The 19,187-nt window shown below is 40.8% G+C and overlaps 1 protein-coding gene across 1 annotated transcript; it reads left to right on the plus strand.

Annotated features, from left to right (window-relative positions):
• Positions 1 to 311: 311 nt before the first annotated feature.
• Positions 312 to 18,824, plus strand: TBPL1 (TATA-box binding protein like 1). The gene is made up of 7 exons (XM_065400992.1): positions 312 to 457; positions 9,197 to 9,383; positions 10,792 to 10,874; positions 12,851 to 12,914; positions 14,923 to 15,026; positions 15,127 to 15,221; positions 18,305 to 18,824. The coding sequence occupies exons 2-7, from the start codon at positions 9,249 to 9,251 to the stop codon at positions 18,382 to 18,384; spliced, it is 561 nt and encodes a 186-aa protein (XP_065257064.1). The 5' UTR covers positions 312 to 457; positions 9,197 to 9,248; the 3' UTR covers positions 18,385 to 18,824.
• Positions 18,825 to 19,187: the final 363 nt, after the last annotated feature.

A 19,187-nucleotide genomic window follows, 5' to 3' on the forward strand; every position in this document is an offset into this window, starting at 1 on the left:
CTTGCGCTGCACTGCCCAAGCATTGAGCTCGCGGGCTGCTGAGCAGTGAACGGAGCCTGGGCACTCGCACGGGCCGCCACTAACAACCCAGGCGCAGCTCCGACTGCAAAAGAGGGTAAAAAAAGGCTCGAGCCCGCTCTGCCCTGGACAGGACGCTCGGCTCCTCTCCTCGTTCCGCAAATGTCCCCACGCGCACATTGCTCTGGGCTGCCTAGCGCGAGGGGGGGAGGAAGGAAGGAGAGAAAACCCGGAAGCGCGCGCCCAGCGCGGCCCTCGTGGCACTTCCGGCAGCGGCCGTTCTAGCCGGAGCCGTCTCTATGGCTGCCGCGTTTTGCGATGTTTATTGTCGCGGGGACAGGGCCTGGGACCCGGAACAACAAAGAGCGAGAGCGACGGGGCGCGTAGCAACCGGGCCGCGCGCGGCGGAGCCGGGGACACTCAACCGCCGGCCCACGCGGTAACTGCAGCCGCCGCCGCCCACCCGCGGCGCTGGCCGGGGAGGGTCTGGCGCTGGGGGCGGGCGCTGCGGAGCCGGGGCGCGGGGGCGGCGGCAGGGGGCCTGGCAGGCAGGTGCCGCGGGGGGGACGGGGGGCGCCAGTCTGGGCCCGCGGTCTGAGCCCGATCCCCCAAGAGCGAGCGCTGAGCCCCTCGCGGCCTCTCTGTCGCCCCCCACCCCAATAAAGGCGCCTCTGGGTGCTGCCCCCTGCGGAGCGGGGCCGGGGGCGCAGGGCTCGGGCTCCTCAGCCCCGTGGCGCTCCCACGTCCGCTCTCGCCTAGTGGTTCGTTTCTGGGCGGTGTGGGGCAGAGATCCGAGCAATGTCTGGGCCTCCCCTCCCCCTGTCCCAACAGCTGGTGTGCTGCAAAAATAACGGTGTGTGCACAGAACGTAGTTCAAGCCCTGGGGCAGCCGCCCCATCCTCTCCCTGCCCCCCCTTTCCAGGGGAAGGGGAAAGTAAGGCGGAGGAGAACGAGACAAGAGCATCCACCATGGGAAACACTGTTTCCTGGCAACCAGTAGGGGCTCCTCAAAATGGCAAATACTTAACCAACCCTTTTCCCCCCACTCCTCCCAAACGATGATTTTTGTAAGTTTTTAAAATAACATTTGTTGGTTAGATTAAACCCTGGTGGTGGCATGTTAAACTAGATCTAGAATCTATCCCAGGTGATCAGCGTTGTGAAATGGAAACTGTCAAATGATTTAGGCCTGAAATCTATGCTTTGTAGTTTAACAAAAGTTAAGCAAAAATCTAACATTCATATGTTTCCATGAAAAGATTTTGGCTAAGTTTAAAAAACAAATCATTGCTAAAAATGATTACTTACTTTTCTCTATTTATGTTCATTTATGTTTTGTACTTCATTCAGTTTGTCCCAAAACAAGAATCTAGTCAGTTTTATTTTTTGGTTCTGATACAGCAGCATGATCCAACCTAGACATTGCAGCAACTACTGCAAAGGAATGTTTAACACACCTTTTATAAAAAGCTTTTAAAGCTATTTTTTATATATTTAATGAAAATATTTCTATAAATATTAGGCTTTATAAAGCCTCTTTTCCTCGCAAAACCTAGATTGGGGACCTAAAGTTCCTGACAATGTCCCTAAGAAAAATATGAGTGGAGCATGTTAACAATTTTGTGCTGCTAAGTAAGTGCTCTGTAAAAGGAAAAATTAACCTAGGAGCAAGGGGTCTTGGATGCAGTGAGTTTCCGAAACTGTGAACCTGTAGAGAATCACCAGCTCAAAAGAGGAAATACTTTCTTGGCAGTGGATACAAGCAATAATAGTTATATGCAGCAGCACTTAAAGGCCTCAGTAGGAACCAATGCCCCTGTGTGGTAGGTGCTGTACAAACACACAGACTCCGCCCTAAAAGCTTACAATCTATAAAAACCAAAAATTAAAATAAACACAACACACCAAACACAAGGGAGGGAAATGAGATACAGTGCAAACAAAATATTACTTTAGGCATTACGATGGCCATCTTTGATCAGAGGAAAAAAATTTCCTCTGATCAGCTTGACAGCCATGTCATGTGATGGTTATGATACTGAGAGACAAAATAACTATCATCTGGTATCCTTATGTAAGGATGGGTTCTTTCTTCCCTGGCTGACTGACAGTCATCTAATTAGGAAACTAAGAGGAACCACTGCATGATAACTGTGTGTGTGTGTGTGTGTGAAAGAGATTGTAATATACATATTACATACACCAGACCTAGCAGACCACCAATCAGGTGACGGGAAAGGTTCATCCTCTTCTTCTAAAGTTTGTTTTTAGTGTGCAAGAAGTTGGACTCTCAAACCATCTCCCCACTGAGACTATAGAGGCATTACACAAGTGCTACTGGAACTCCTATGAGTAGGGTCCTACCAAATTCACAGTCCATTTTGGTCAATTTAATGGACATAGGATTTTAAAAATCGTAAATTTCATGATTTCAGCTATTTAAATCTGAAATTTCACAGTGTTGTAATTGTAGGGGTCCTGACCCAAAAATGAGTGTGGGGAGAGGGGGGTCACAAGGTTATTGTAGGGGGTTTGCGGCACTGCTACCCTTACTTCTGTGCTGCTGCAGGCGGTGGCGCTGCCTTCTGAGCTGGGCTCCTGGCCGGCTGCTGCCGATCTTCAGCTGCCCAGCTCTGAAGGCAGCGCCGCTGCCAGCAGCAGCACAGAAGTAATGATGGCATGGTATGGTATTGCCACCCTTACTTTTGAAAGTCTGTGAAATCTGTATAGTATAGGGCAGTGGTTCCCAAATTTGTTACACCGCTTGTGCAGGGAAAGCCCCTGGCGGGCTGGGCCGGTTTATTTACCTGCCGCATCTGCAGGTTCAGCCGATTGTGGCTCCCAGTGGCCGCGGTTCACTGCTCCAGGCCAATGGGAGCTGCTGGAAGCAGCGCGGGCCGAGGAACGTACTGGCCGCCGCTTCCAGCAGCTCCCATTGGCCTGGAGCAGCGAACCACAGCCACTGGGAGCCGCGATCGGCTGAACCTGCGGACGCGGCAGGTAAATAAACTGGCCCGGCCCGCCAGGGGCTTTCCCTGCTCAAGTGGCGGAACAAGTTTGGGAACCACTGGTATAGGGTAAAAGCACACAAAAGACCAGATTTCACGGGGGAGACCAGATTTCATGGTCTGATGCATTTTTCATGGCCATGAATTTGGTAGGGCCCTACTTATGAGCTACGCAGCGTTGGTGAGGCATTGATGTTTTCTAAGATTTGAGAGCTGCATAGCTTACTAGTTGGTTGGGAAGCTCTCTGCCCAGAGTAGCTTCCCAACTTCCTGCCACAGAACTAGAGGTTTAGGGAGTTTTTGTGGGTTTTTTTTTTTTTTTTTTTTTTTGTGGCAAGCTAACCTTTCCCTTAAATAAAACAGACTATTGTGAAGTCAACATCTGCATCCCTTAAGGCTCACTCAGGCCAGGAATGTTTTCTGCTGAATTCAGACCATCAATTATGTTTTAAGGAACACCTCAGTATTTAAGTAAAATAATGTCCAATTAGAACTGACGTCTTTGTTTACAAAAGAAAGCAAACATAAAGCATTCTATTACAGCTTTATTTCTATCATACAAAATAAATGTTGTAGTTTTAATCATTTCATCATGTGGATGTTGGTACAATAGACTGACAGTACCATTATTAGCTAACAGCCTATGAAGGCCCTAGTTCTGCATTCAGAGCTGCATGAGTGAACTCTGCAACTACACAGTGGTCTTTCCACACAGATCCAATTGTGGGACTGAGGCCAAAGTGGCTTGCAGAGCAAGACTAGTATCTCCATAAAAGTAAGAGTGTGTCATTTCCCCCATTAAAAGGCTCTGGAAACACCATAAACCATGAGTAGTTATTCCCTCACATCAGCTAATTCCCTCGCAGTACTTTATAGCATCAAGATGCTGAAAGACCTTAAGGCTTGTCATCAGTAAATCTATGACAGGTGTCCATGTATTACAGACTGGTTTGAACTTTTATTAATTAATTGTTTCTAGCTATCTTAAGGTAGTAGCTTTATCAGTTAAAATAACATGTCAGGTTAAGTATTATTTAAAATGTTTCTGTGCATGTGCTACTAATATTTTAGGTTATTAAAAGTGAAAAACATAATACTGAATTTGCTTTCCCCCAAATAGGCTGTTCACCTTTGGCATTTTTCTAAGCTAGGACAATAAAAAGCACACTAACTAGTGCTTCTCAAGCACTGGCACAATGTTGCAATACTCTTTAAGTTGACAGTATCTTTTTAATATTTTTAGGTAGGAAAGTTCTTGAACAGAGCTAATCAACAAAATCTAGTGGAGTCTAATAGGGCAGGTTTAGAAATTTGGCCCATAATAATAATTATAATTAATAAATGCACAATTAGAACTGGAAACTTTGTTCCCATTCCTTTACAAATATAGTTGCTACATCTGAAGTAATAATAGCGAGCCCTATAAAGCTATTTGTTGAATGATCTCAAAAAGTGCTTTACCAAAGGTATATAAGCACTTTTATTCTCATTTTAAAGATAGAAAAGCTGAGGTACAGTGATTAAGTGATTTGCCCAAGGTCATATAGCAAGTCAGTGGCAGAGTTAGGGATAGATACTAGAGGTGAATCATTGACTTCACTGCAGTCAGGATTTTACCCTGTCGTGTGCTGCCCCCTGTCTGGACCATGTTCACTGGACCATGCTGCCTCTCAAATATGTTATGTATAATTTAAAGAACAGTTATATATAAACTCTGAATATATTTTTGCATCTTTCCTCTTGGTAAGATTGTTGATTTGCCCTTTTCTTAAAAAGGAATAACCATGCAGCTGAATCTGTGTTTCTATCTTGAAGGACGGTGGCCCACCAGACTTCATTTCTCCAGAATCTTTTCATTGTTCTCAGTATAATGTTATACTGTACTAAAATGAATGTCTGAAGATTTTATTTTAGATTTCCTCCTTTATCCAACTTCTTGGACTGTTCCTGAGACAGTGACAGCTACCTCCCACCCCCCAGCCTTTTACACCACAAAAGGGAACTCACTTATTTTATTCAATGTCATTAGATCATGTAATGAAAGACCTTATCATTATGCATATGTAACAAAGGGTGAACAAGAACTCCAGCTATGAAATTCCTGACTCTTGTGGGTTAATATTCTGAAAGAATACTAAAGTAATAATGTTTTGTATTAAATAGATTGTTCAACATGCTGCTGTTAATGAGGGAACTTAAATCAGTATTAAACATCTGAAGTAGTTTACTGTGTAAACACGCAGCATTGAAATATTAAATGTTCAAGTTTGTTTGTTTTTTCAACCACTGGAGTGGAAAGTGGTTTTCAGTCTTTTACATTGGGCTCAGATATTGCTTGTATAACAAATGTCACTTTTTACCAAATAACTGTCACAATCTGTAGACTACAATTATAAAGTGATGGTTAAAATTCATTTTGAAATTTCCAGTTATGTGCTTTGCATCATCTTAACTTTCAGAATATCACTGATGAAAATAGGCGCATTACTGTTACAATTTAAAATTTCAGCTTGCCAAAATCTGCACATTTAAATTGTTCTTTATGATATTCTTGTGGATGAAATCACTCTGATTGGCTGGGACCCCCAGTATATTAGTGTTCTTACTGGTAATTTTCAGCTCCCACACTGAACTTGTGGATTGTTTGTTTTTGTAATCTCTCCACCCTGTACCCACTGTTCTTAACCACTTCTATCATATAGCTGGCATTTACTTCTAAAAGATGGGTGTTTTGTGATAAAGAGTTGGAGGCATCTCTCAGGAAAGCAGTTATATTATTTAACAGCTGCTGTGGTGCAGTTAAGTAAGCATTATACTGTAATAGGCCAGCAAAAACAGACCTGGTAGAGCATTAGTAAGCTTAGGGATATGTATAGTTCTCAGTAGAAAAATATTAGTTACCATTTTTCTTTCTCCTCCACACCCTGTATCATCTTCTTTTTGTTTCCTCTGTGCTTTCTTCCTATTTCTCACTATTCTTTTGCCTTTCCTTTGATTCTTTTACTCTCTCCCCCCTGCCTCCTTTTTCCTCTGACAAGCCAAGAGCTATGACATGATGTTTTGGATATGGAGCCAGCTGCACAGTGAAATAGACCAATGATCACACAGCAGCCAGTTCCATATGTAAAACACATCTGCATTTCAGTGTGTCACTACTATATGATGGTTCTCTTTTGCTTCTGCTTCTCTTTTGTTATCCAGCTGTAGTCCTCCAAGCAAGGTGTGTCTGAGAAGACTATTGGTCAGAAGTTGTGGCAGGGTGCCATGTGGTAGGAGGCCAAGAATGCATGGCAAAATAACATTAAAAGTGCTTAGGTGGAAAAGTTGATACTAACAATCTTGGTTTCCCTCTTGCTTATTTCTAATAAATATTTTGATCTTGCCTCTGTATTTCATTTAGTAAGGGAGTATATGTGATGGTCTCCTTTTACATGTGGCAGTTTCTTGTCTTGTGGCCTCCTGCTTTTTTGATAAAACGAATCAGCGTAGAGAATTTATCTTAAGGCTGACTGCTTTTCTTTCATTATATTCTTTGCTGTTTGTTGTGTTCATTCAGTATGAGGTGTTACGGGATTTTCAGCTAATGGATCAACAGTGATTTGATGTACTGTGGCTAAGGCTTACAAGTCTGTTGAGGAGGTCACGGATTCCGTGATTTTTTCGTTACCTCCACGACTTCAGGACTTAGGCTATCAGTCCTGCGCGGTGGGGCTCAGGCTGTCACCTCTGCGCTGGGAGGCTCAGGCTTCCATGAATTTTTGTTTATTGCCTGCGACCTGTATGTGACTTTTGCTAAAAATAACCTTGACAAAATCTTAACCTTAACTGTGGCCTCCATCTCTTGAGTTGTGGTCTGCTTTAGCTTTTGAATCTTTCCTTGCCAAATTCTTGCCCATTTTGCCAGCCGGTAATGTTTCAAGGATTTTCCTAACAAGCAGCATTAAAATTTTTACTTTTCTATACTGGTAAAAAGTTACAAAAATAAATTGCAGCGCCTCAGTGAGACCCTTAGTGTATGTCTACACTGCAGCTTGGAGCATGCTTCCCAGCCCAGATAGACAGATATGTGCTAGCTCCACTCAAGCTAGCATACTGAATAGCAGTGCACACTTTGTGGCAGTGGCTAATCACCCGAGCTCAGACACTCCTGATCTCCTGGGTCTGAGTTCAGTGGATCGCATGCTAAAAATAGCAGTGGAAACGTCGTTGTGTCACTGGCTAGTCACCTGACCTTGGACCTGGAGGGTTATGCATGCCTGGGCTAAGGTGATTTGCCCATGCCACAATGGCAACACCGCAATTGTTAGCACACTAGCTCAAGCGGACCTAGCTTTTATCTGTCTATTGAGACTGGAAGGCATGGTCCCAACTACTGTGTAGATATACCCTTAGATATATATCTCCTCTCTGCTTCAAAAAACAAAACTAAAAACACCCCCACAAAACCAAAGGAGCTGGCTTTCCTATCCAATTTTAGGGAGGATGGGTGTATGCTGGTAAAAATGACAAAAAACATTGAAGCTGTCATTGCATAGTTCTATTTGAATTTTAATTGTTAGTGGCAAAATTGTGTTGAAATAATTAGTTTAAAAAAAAACAAGTCTGCAGTGGGAAATGAAAGTTCAGTGTATTACTAGTAGAGCACTTGAACTCTGGGATGTTTCAGAGTTAATTTATTTTAGTTGTGTTGGACTGATTTTCACAAATGAGAAACTGAACAATCCTTAAATATGACACAAGTTGGTCCAATAAAAGATGTTACCTCACTCACCTTATCTCTCTAATATGCTAGTATGTGTTATTTGTAGGAGAGAAGATTCTGAAGTAGTTTCTGGCATAAAACAGGAACTACTTTTAACCATCAAATGATGAAAGTTTCTTTTTATATTGTAGTCCAGGGGTGGGTAAACTACGACCTGTGGGCCACATTCGGCCCATCCGACCATTTAATCCGGCCCTCAGCTCCTGCTGGGGAGCGGGGTTGGGGGTTTGTCCCGATCCAGCCGGGAAGCAGGATCGGGGGCTTGCCCCGCTCCGCGCGGCTCCCAGGAAGCAGCCAGCTTCTCCGGCTCCTACGTAGTACGCGGAGGCATGGCCAGGCGGCTCTGCGCCCCGTCCGCCCGGTTCCCAGCCAATGGAGCTGCAAGGGTGGCGCCTGCGGACGGGGCAGTGCGCAGAGCCACCTGGCCACACCTCGGAGCTGGAGGGGGGGCATGCTTCCGGGAGCTGCTTGCAGTAAGTGCTGCCTGGAGCCTGCACCCCTGAGCACCCCCCCGGGTGCCCCAATCCCCTGCCACAGCCCTGATCTCCCTCCCGCCCTTCAAACCCCTCGATCCCAGCCCAGAGCCCCCTCTTGAACCCCAAGCACCCCAGCCCCACCCCAGAGCCAGCAACCCCCCCCCCCCGATGCCCCCACAGCCTGCCCCATCCCTCATCCCTAATCAAGTGCCTCTCCTCCCAGTTCATTCATAGCATTGACTATACACAGGAAAGCTAATTTAAGGATAAAAAATACTTTGAAAGTCTGTTTATTTTAATGTATGCGTGTTTTGTGCATATCTTACTGTTTCAAAGGCAGTGAGAAGGCTTATAGTTCCAAAGCATAAACTTTGGCAAATATTTGATCCTTATATTTGGAATTAAATTTCATCCATGTAATCATCATTAATCGAAACAGTCAAGAGAAACAAATTTTTCCTTATGTCTAAATCTATCCTGCACTGATTTGAGGAAGGAATTGAGGAAAGGTTATCACTTATAGGTGCTATAAAGCTTTTCCTTTGTTTCATCGAAATCCTAAATCATCTTCATATTCAGCTTTTAAAAATATTTTTGTTGAAAGAACAGCAAAGTATAATTAAGATATCTTATTCCTTTATTTTTTTTCCAGTTTTTATATATAATTAGTTCTTTCATGACTATTTCTGATAAGTTGGTTTCACTGTATTGAAATGTGAGTTTTAATAAGCAATAGATTTCCTGTTTTCTGATATCCAGGATGCAAAACTTTGTGGTTAACAGAGACTATAAATGAGTCAGAATGGCATAACATTTATTCTTCAGTTCCAGATTCTAAGACTGTCTCAATTAAGGAACTAAGGTACATGAAAGGGATGTTTTTAGACAACTGTGTGACACAGTATTTTTAATTGTATTGTTTTCTTTTTCAGAATGTGATCTTCATGGTGTGCTGGTGGGGAATCTGAGTTTTCAACCACCCCAATGGATGCAGACAGTGATGTTGCATTGGACATTTTAATCACAAATGTAGTGTGTGTTTTTAGAACAAGATGTCATTTAAACTTGAGGAAGATTGCATTAGAGGGAGCAAATGTGATCTACAAGCGTGATGTTGGGGTAAGAAATTTAACATATCTCAAATGCCAAACTAGACTAACTTTTATACATGTTTATCAATTTGAGCTCTGTCAATATCCATATGGTGGATACAGTTGGTAGTGTGAATTCCATAGTCAGTGTAGCAGAACTGTGTTTAGAATGGCTGGATTCTCATCTCTTTGACTTCTTCCAGTTTCTTTCTTGTTCAAGTTTGCCAGGCTTGTATCTGTTCTTTGATACTAAATTTGAGGAGATAAATATTGCAGTACTTTAAAGCCATAAGAAATGTTGTGAAATTAAATCTGTGCAGTTTGTTTCCGGTGCACACTCATCTAATATTAAAATAAACAGGGAGAAAGTCTTGTTTGGTCATCTAATCCAGTGTTTCTCAAACTTTTTGATCCAAGGGACCAGCTTGCTGCCTTCCTAAATTGTGTCCGGGAAATTTCAGGGACCGGCACAAATCCACGGACTGGTTGTTGGAAAAACACTGATCTAGTCCATCTTCTTGTCCATGCAGGGCTAGTTGGGTTGACCAGAAAAATACTCATTCTGACATGCCAAAAACGTGGCTTGAATCTTATTTATTTATGTCGCTCCCTATTGTAGATGTGCACATATCTGTGCAGGAATAAAGTAAGACACAGATCACTGCCTTGAGAAACTTAATCTGATGTGTACAGTTGGCTCCCATGTATAGGTAAGGGGAACAGCTTGTTAGAAAGATATTATACAATCTTGTGTTTGTTAATTCTAGCATGGTCAAGCATGAGTGATAGCAGGGAAGTGCTCAAGTGGTGATCAGTGTTGAATGCTAGTCAAAAAACGAGTTTTGAGTTGGGATTTTGAAGCAAAATAGTGAGGTTGCTAGGTATACTGATGTAGGGAGGCTCTTCCAGGTATATGGTGTGAAAAAATGGGCAGCTTTGCAGGTTAGAGGAGGAGACAAACACAGTGAGAAATCAAGAGGGAATTAGCAGAGGAAGGATGCTTGGGGAAGCAAAAGAAAATGAGATCTGAAATGTAGACAAAGTGAAGTTGTGTAAAACTCTGCAGATGAGATCAAGAAGTTTGAATTTGTGCAGAAGGAGACAATCAGTGGAAAGAGTCAGAGCAGTGATGTGGTCATAGTGACAGGAGATGATTTTAGCACAATGCTACCAGACTTAAAAAAGCTTATTTAAATAATTTCTGTTCACTTGAGCCACCAGCTAACCTGTTACTTTAATACTTGCTCATTGGCTAAGATACTTCAGGTTTATTTTGCTCTTCTCAGGAGTTGATATTGATTTAACTTCTGAAGGCAAGGAAGGAACAGTCCTCAAGGCTAAAATAGAATAAAGGAAGTATTTTATTAGTATAATACTTCTTTTTCAGTATGAAATCACACATACACTAAAACCTATTTTTCTTCTAATTCTTTCAGAAAGTATTAATGAAGCTTAGGAAACCTAGGATTACGGCCACAATTTGGTCCTCAGGAAAAGTTATTTGCACAGGAGCCACAAGGTAAACTTCTTCTTTTGTAGGAGAAGGAAAAAATTGTTCCTGGATGAAACTCTTGTATATGACATTGGAAAATACCACTTATTGTCATGAAATCTATTGCATATATTATTGGCAGGTCTGGTACAACCATCTATTATGAAGGTTGCATGACAGTTCCCATTATAAGAGCCTGTTTTCAGTTGCTTATAATTTTGCCAAATTTTAACCCTTTGGGCAGAATTTTTTTGTGCTGAATGTCTGCTTCAGGCTGAATTTTTTTGAAAATTTTAACTAAAACAGTTCAACCATTATTTCTGAGAATGACACTAGGGAAAAATACATTGTTTTACCTACATTTAAAAAAGAAGTCTGGCAACCTTTTCTTTGAAATACTGTAGCACAGGGGTAGGCAACCTATGGCACACGTGCCGAAGGTGGCACGCAAGCTGATTTTCAGTGGCACTCACACTGCCCGGGTCCTGGCCACCAGTCCGGGGGGCTCTGCATTTTAATTTAATTTTAAATGAAGTTTCTTAAGGTTTTTAAAATGTTTATTTACTTTACATACAACAATAGTTTAGTTATATATTATAGACTTATAGAAAGAGACCTTCTAAAAACTTTAAATGTCTTACTGGCACACAAAACCTTAAATTAGAGTGAATAAATGAAGACTCGGCACACCACTTCTGAAAGGTTTCCGACTCCTGCTCTAGCATCTCCATGCTTTGGAGCAATGACTTGAAATTGGAGTGTGGGGAAGTGTGGTACTTTGTGTCAGGGAAGTATTCTTTGCTGTCCCTGTGAAAATCCATCCAAATTTGGCCAACTTCTAAACCCTGGGGGAAAAGAATCTCCATTTGCACATTCTCAATAGAGGCTTCTTCAATTTTAGCAGGTACATTCCCTGAAGAATTGGTCTGCACTTGGCATACTCCAGCCCAGAACTGAGCAGGACTTTCCCTGAAATTGCTGTGGGCTGTGCTAGGTCTAGATCCTGGCACCTGAACTGGGAGCATGTCTCTCTTGTGTTTTCCATGACCTCCTGCTTGGGACCAGGCAGCGTGGAGCAGGTTGCTGCCTGACTCCAATGCAAGGGGGCAATGGACTAGATTGAGACGGGAGGGAGACTGAAATTGCAGGCTGGTGGAAGGGAGGGGCGGAATCTGGGACTTGGGACAGGGGGGACTGGGACTGGCTGGGCAAGGGGACTGAAATGAAGCAGGGTTCTACAGACAACAGTCTCCTTCAATACACAACGCCGATTTATCCCCAGAGCAGGTCCATTCTGTGAACTGAATGAAGCAAGGGACCTGTGGAAAACATAGTATCGATTGTGTAATTGAAGACTGTAACATAATACAGTGGTTCGCAAACTTTTTACTAAGGCAACCCATCAAATGCATTTTGTCTTTTTGGGGGACCCACCATTGCCCCCTCTCCTCCCCCTCCCTCCCTTTCTCAGCCCACCAACGTCCTACTCCCCCTTAGTCCCCTTGCTCTTGCTTTCCCCACCTTGCCCCATCCTGCAGCCTCAGCTGGCCCCTCTCTCTGTGCAGCTGGGCCGCGATCACTACCAGGCTGCTGACTGTCCAATTCTGGCTTCAGCTGCTTCCTCCATGCTGCTGCTGCCCAAATCCCTCTCCCTACACTGCTGCCTTCCAGGGGAAGTGAAAGTGCGGGTGGGGAGAGCACCTCTGGGCCACAAGTGACCCACCTAGATGCTTTCCAAGACTCACTGGTGGATCGGGACCTGCTGTTTGGAAAACGCTGTCAATGCATATGCTCAAGGGGGCTGATTTCATATGTACAGACTACCTTAATGCTGGCACTTCTTCACTTGACTTTGCATTTTAATGTTCTTTTAATATAGTTTTTGGTGTGATTACATATGTAAGTATGTGAACGTGTGTATGAATACATCTTAAAATTTTAGTTTTAGTGCAGTAGCTATTAGTAAAACTAGTCACTTATTATTTCTCTCCCTTAAATTATAGTGAAGAAGAAGCTAAATTTGGTGCCAGACGATTAGCTCGTACTTTGCAGAAACTAGGTTTTCAGGTAATGATCCTTTTGATAATAACCTTCTCTTTTAGGGGTGAACAATAGTATATGTATGTATTTCTGTTGATAGGGACTAGCATGTTTGGACCTTTTAAAACTGATGGTCAGCAGAAGAGGTGCTATAACAATTTCATAACCAACATTTTCTCACTCAAATTCTCATTGTGTAGCAACACAGGTTATCTTGAGATTGTATTTATTTTAGTGTATTTGGGGCTCCCACTTGGTAGTTCAGCATCGTGCTTCCTTATCAGCTCATGAGCAGTAATTTGTCTCAGGAGATTGGGTAAATTAACCACCTGCATATATATGATGTCCTCCTTATTCTCAAAATCTCTAAAAGGATTGCATTGAAGAAAAGTGGAAATTTGCCCCATCCATTTGTAAAATATGCTGATTGGCATAAATATGGTTGTCATATGAACAGACACATTTTCCCAGTGGATCTAGTTTTAGGAGAGCCATTATGGTGAACAACTCCTAACTGCTACAAGTTTGATTTTTAAAAAAATTAAACTAAAGCAAGTTGCTATAGTCTAATCAGACTGTGCGCTGGGACCAGAATTTACTCCTAAATTAGAACTTACAAAGTGGAACTCTTTCTTGCCTGAGCTTGGGTCAGTTACATCTACCAGTCAGTTGCAAAGTCTGCTACTGTAAGTGTCTTAGGCGTGGCTGATAGAACCATTCAGTTTGGTGTTTGTTCCTTGAGCAGAAGGGCATGTAATGACATTTTAGAGCTATCATGCAACCAATTGCTCTAATTTAATTAAATAAACCATAAATTTACTATCAGACAAGTAGCTAGACATCAGAGTGATGATTCAAAAGTAAGACTGACCTACTTCCAAGTTTGTTTAGCATATAAAATGGCCACCAAATTTTAGAGGTGGGCAATCAGCCCACAGCAACTCTTACTATCCTGAGTGCATTAAATCAAACTGAAAAACTGAGTTATGGGGTATTAAGTATTGGATATCATGTAAAAGTGAAAATGATGGAGCAGAATGTTGAATTAAGTCAAATGAAATATATACCCATGTAAAACTTTAGTAATGGCTTTATAGGAAATAAACAGGTTCATTTATGTGCAGAAACAGATTAATGTGGCTTAACTTTATTGTAAGAGTGAACGTTATAGGCAGAGCACATGTTGATGTCTAATTAATATTGCACAAGCATTTCCATTCTAAGGGGTCATTTTCATCTGCTTGTAATTTAATTGTTCAAACTGAAATTTGGTCGACCCATTCTCAGGCTGCAAATTTTTTTTTTTTTTTTTAAGTTTGAGCAAAAATGGTTCTTCATTGGCCATGTCTGTGTTAACAGTTTCAGGAAAATCTCCCACTATTGCATTGGCTTTGCTGGTAATTCGCCACAGGCATTTTACCACCATATTGTAGCATTTTGTGGCTGTGGATAAAAGGCTATTGGAAACTAGCAGTTTAGCTTTTTGTTTCAAAAAGAAAAAGGAAATGGCTTTCTCTGTACTAGCCACAGGAGAAAGAAAAACAAACAAACAATTTTCTCTCATTTTCTTTTTTATTCTTAACTTAAATAAAACAATGATAAACTGTTAATATGAACTAATTATGTAGCACCTTAGTGGGTTCTAGTAACACTACAAACCAAGCTTTCCTATGTCATTTATTTTGGTGTTTCATGAATAATTTGGTTTAGTTAATTTTTAACTTCGTTACAAGTGCTTACTACAGTGATATAGACCATGCATGTTCATTCTAAATGTAATTGAATCTACATGAGAAGGCAATTGTTTGTTTTTGTTTTTTTTTGCTAGACAAGTTATTGGATTACAAAGATAGTTCAGAACTAAGTTAGGTATTTAAAAATTTATCCTAGTTTTGTTTGGATTCCTACTCTTATCAGCTCTGTGTTAAACACAGGGTTTTATTGGTTGAAATAATCAAATTATTGTCAGAAGATATCTTTTCCATATCAGATATCATAACATTTCTTATTCTTGTTCTTTTTCTCTCTCCAAAAGGTAATTTTCACAGATTTTAAGGTTGTCAATGTTTTAGCAGTGTGCAACATGCCCTTTGAAATCAGATTGCCAGAATTTACGAAGAATAATAGACCTCATGCTAGGTACAGTAGGTCTTAAGAGAATTCTTATCTTTTTCTTCAATGTATCAGCTTTTTATTAGCAAATATAGAAGTGTCTTTGACAATCTTTTCTGTTTTCTAGTTATGAACCGGAGCTTCATCCTGCAGTGTGCTACAGAATAAAACCTCTCAGAGCTACCTTACAGATTTTTTCAACAGGAAGTATCACAGTAACGGGTACTTTATGATGCCAAAATAAATATTTAACTTACTTTCTTTCATGGGAGTTCAGTTAGACTTTCAAAGCAACAGAGAGACAGGCATGTGAGATTTCATTTGTACTTAATGCTGCCAGATAACTTGTCTTTCAGTGAAAATGCCTGAATAACTGTGGGAGAATGTAATACTCCCAGCAGATCAAATGCGTTTGTTTTATACGCGTGGATGTAGTCAGTTTCTGAGGAGATGAGGCATATGAGGAAATTGAGCTTATATACCAGAGACTGAGGATATTTGCTTGTTTAATTACAAATTCTAAAACTTTAACCTTCCTTCTCATTTTTCTTCAGTACAGTCCTATAAACTACTGCTGTTTAAGCAACAGTTCCTATCACAGGCATACACCTTGAGACTAGAGAGGCCCAGCCAATATAAAATGGCAACATCATCCTGTGACCAACAACTAGGGGGTGTTAGAGATTGCCCTATTTCAGGTTTTGGTCCTAGTCTATCAAATGCTTGGGTAAACTTCCTCCTGCCCCTTTTGGATGGAAACATTACACACAACCTTGGCTGGAAACTTAAAATGAAACAAACAACTAAATAGTTGTGTGGAAACCTCTTCCTAGTTACCAGACATCTAACGGATTTCCTCAGTCATTGGAACACTTTGGTCCTGAAATTAAAATATATATATATATTTATTTTCTTGGAGGCTTTGTGCCACCTTTCCCGCTCCCCTCTATTCCTACTTGGCATCCTCTGCCCCATATCTCAAGAAGGACTTTACTGTGTTTCCCAGATATGCACAAACATCAGCTGAGAGCAAATACAATACTTGCTAAAATGGGGGAAAAAACATGAATAAAAAAGCTTCAGAAACTGTAGGAAATTAAAATAGAACTTTGACACGCATGATATGGAATTATCCCATACTAAATTTCTGTTGGTTGAAAATGACAGCTAAGATATTGGTATCTAAAATAATGCTTAGGGACACTTGTATTGGGGGTGGGTGGGATATGGGATCCTTACAAATATCTAACATTTTATAGAATACATTTCTTTTAACTGTAATCATTATAGCTAAAACCCACAAACATCCAAAATGGAAACCTACCAAAAACGTAAATGTTCCAGCAAGCTAATTTGAACTAGTAACAGCCAAACATAGAAGAAAAATTACTTTTCAGATAAATGAGAAGCTTTAATGTTCCCCAGAAATGCAGCCAACTTATTGAACTGTGATTTAACTATTTGTATTTCATAACTAAGAATCTCTATTAAAATTCAGGAGAAATACTTTTTTTTAAAAAAATGATGTGGGTGGGGAGGGTTGCAGGTTCGATGAAGAGAGAAAAAGAAATGAGGAAGCTGGTGGAAGTGTCATCAATTCCAGCTTTTCTTCCCCTAAAATGAGTGTTGGGTTTCCTCAACTTCTGTCTCTCTTCTCTCCCTGTGCTAACCTCCACAATCCTCTGTCTTGCTGTGGAGGGTCCCTTTCAGGTCTTCAACCTTGGGAGAATCACTACTATCCTTCAAGACCCATTTACCTGCTCTTGCTCTTTCTGCTTTCCACAGCCTGCTGGATGTTACTGGGCATTGCTCTCTAGAACTTCATATTTCTGTGGTAGCAGAGAAATTGAAGGGAGGTGCAGTGCATTCAGTGGTGCCTGCGTGAAAAGCAGAGTATGTGGACTGATAGGCCTCGTATAATCCTCACAAGGTTTGAAAATATGAGAAGGATCCTCTTCCTGGTCCATTTTCTTATTTTCAAAAAAGCACTAAAATACTGTTTCCTGAAATTTGCACATAAATAGGACATACAACGATTTGTGATCTCTTTAAAGATCACTACATTAGGAAGAAACTTCTGGAGTCCTCTTCTCCTTCCTGGTGAAACCATTAGTTCATTAAGTCGGGTATCCTGTCTCTGACAGTGGTCAATAGCTGTGCTTTACAGGAAGGCAGAAAACCCTCCCCAAATTCACTCAACCAAACTGGCAGTGTTATCCATGAGGCAGAGAGGGACCCCAGCAGTAATTTTATGCCATGAAACATGTGACTTGATTACCCTTGTCCTAGTTTTCATTTATACAGATTTTGTTAACGGTTTTAAAATTATGCAGGCCATTAAAAATCCAGCTATGATATTTGATACTGACTTTGAGAGGCAGTGAATTATATAAGTTGTCTGAAATATTATTGTCTTTATTTTGTCTAAAAATACTGGCTGTTTTCATTGGGTGACCCAGAAGGTTATGGGTTGCAAAATTTTGAATAAATTAATGAATTCCTTTCTAACTCGTTTCCCTTCTGGGGTAAGTAATCCTAGTTTTTCCACCTACATGATCCAAAATACCTTTAGGAAGGGCTTTTGAAAGACATAAAGGGCAGGCATGTTCCCAAATCTTCCCCTTAATCATCTTCATTGAGAGAGTCCACAGACACAATCTCGGGTCACCAAAAATTGGCAATACTCTAAATGGGGGCATGCTAGCGTTTGATACAATTCAGCTGTATTTTCTGCATTTTCTATACTTTTTTTAAAATACTGCTGCAAATTAGGCAGACCCTTTTTACTGAGCCTCCAAAATAGTTTTCTTCAGAGGAAATCACAAGTTCACACGCTATCGGTGTGGTTGAAAAGTTGACTATTTTGGTCAATACATCACTAAGCTCCTATCCAAGATTAATTTTATTTGTCATTCTGCTCAATCATTTGCAACCTTCATAGTTTGTTACATAGTGACTTAGTGCCGTCAGCAGACATTACCAACTCACTCTTTGTGGGATTCTTCTATTCCAGTGTACTAGACAGTATATAATTTCTTATGAGATAAAAGTGACAGATATGGAGGTATTAATTTCTAATCTAGTCAACAACCAGTTCAAATGTCATTACAGGCTCTAGAGGTTGCATATTATTTTCTTCCTCTAAGTACTTAGTAACTTTCTTAAATATGAAAAAAGGTGTGTCGACAGTGTAAAGTTGTGTTAGCTAATATATTCTGAATGGTTTTTGAGGTACTGTTACATTCTTGCTATTTTTAATGCCCTGACTTTTTCTCCCTCTTCTCTCCATTTTTTAAATGTCTCAGGGCCAAACGTAAAGGCTGTTGCCAGTGCTGTGGAACAGATTTACCCATTCGTGTTTGAAAGCAGGAAAGAAATTTTATAATTCACCACTTAATGGTTAGGTTCCCTAACCAAGCACCTTTAAAGACTGCTGCACATTGGACTAAAAGCAAAAAAAGGAAAACTGGACCAACAATAGCTGAGGAAATACAGACTCTTTTACTTGTTCATGGCCACAGTGTAAACTCCAGTCCCTTTGGATTTTATTTTGAACAGTGCTGTATTGTAAAAACAAAAGTTTACAAGATATGAAATTGCTGCTTTTAAAAAGACGTTCTATTTATTTTTGCAGTAATTTCTGTGTATTCATAAGTGAACCTGTCACGATGTGCACTACGTTTCAAACATTTTTTTAGTTTGAGCTTGTGTTTTATTTGTGAATAGTCTTTTACATTTTTGTATGCTGAATATTGGGCACCAAAGAAGCTGTAAAAGTTACCTTTTTCACTTGATGAATGTGCACAAATAAAAATTTGGAAAATATCTCTCTTAATACCTGTTGTTATATTCCTTTCCCCTTTTTCTATTGCAATTAAAATTGTATAGTTGCAAATTAATTTGGAAACAATGTAAGTGTAGTCTTTTGCTGATACTTTTGTTCCTACTTGTAGTGTGTGTGTATAAAGTAATATGCAGAGGGCTAGACTGAAATCAGTGGTAGTTGCATACGTGTATCAGAGGGCAGAAATTGGTTTGTTATATTCTTAGTTCTCTTAACTAAATGCCAGATTTTAACAGTTTTCTTGCTGTCGTGTTGAAGAGAATATGCTTCTAAGCATAATGGCCGATGAGCTTTCATCTTTAGGTGACGGGAAAAGCTTACATTCTGAAGAAGCCTCAGTAGAA

The sequence above is a fragment of the Emys orbicularis genome, chromosome 3 (assembly GCF_028017835.1).
Source record: "Emys orbicularis isolate rEmyOrb1 chromosome 3, rEmyOrb1.hap1, whole genome shotgun sequence".
NCBI classification, from domain to species: Eukaryota; Metazoa; Chordata; order Testudines; family Emydidae; genus Emys; species Emys orbicularis.

Coding starts and splice junctions, on each gene's coding strand:
- TBPL1 (XM_065400992.1), top strand. CDS start 9,249: ATGGATGCAGACAGTGATGTTGCATTGGACATTTTAATCACAAATGTA. Junction 10,875..12,850: donor ATTTGCACAGGAGCCACAAG/GTAAACTTCTTC, acceptor CTTAAATTATAG/TGAAGAAGAAGCTAAATTTG. Junction 15,222..18,304: donor AGGAAGTATCACAGTAACGG/GTACTTTATGAT, acceptor TAAATGTCTCAG/GGCCAAACGTAAAGGCTGTT.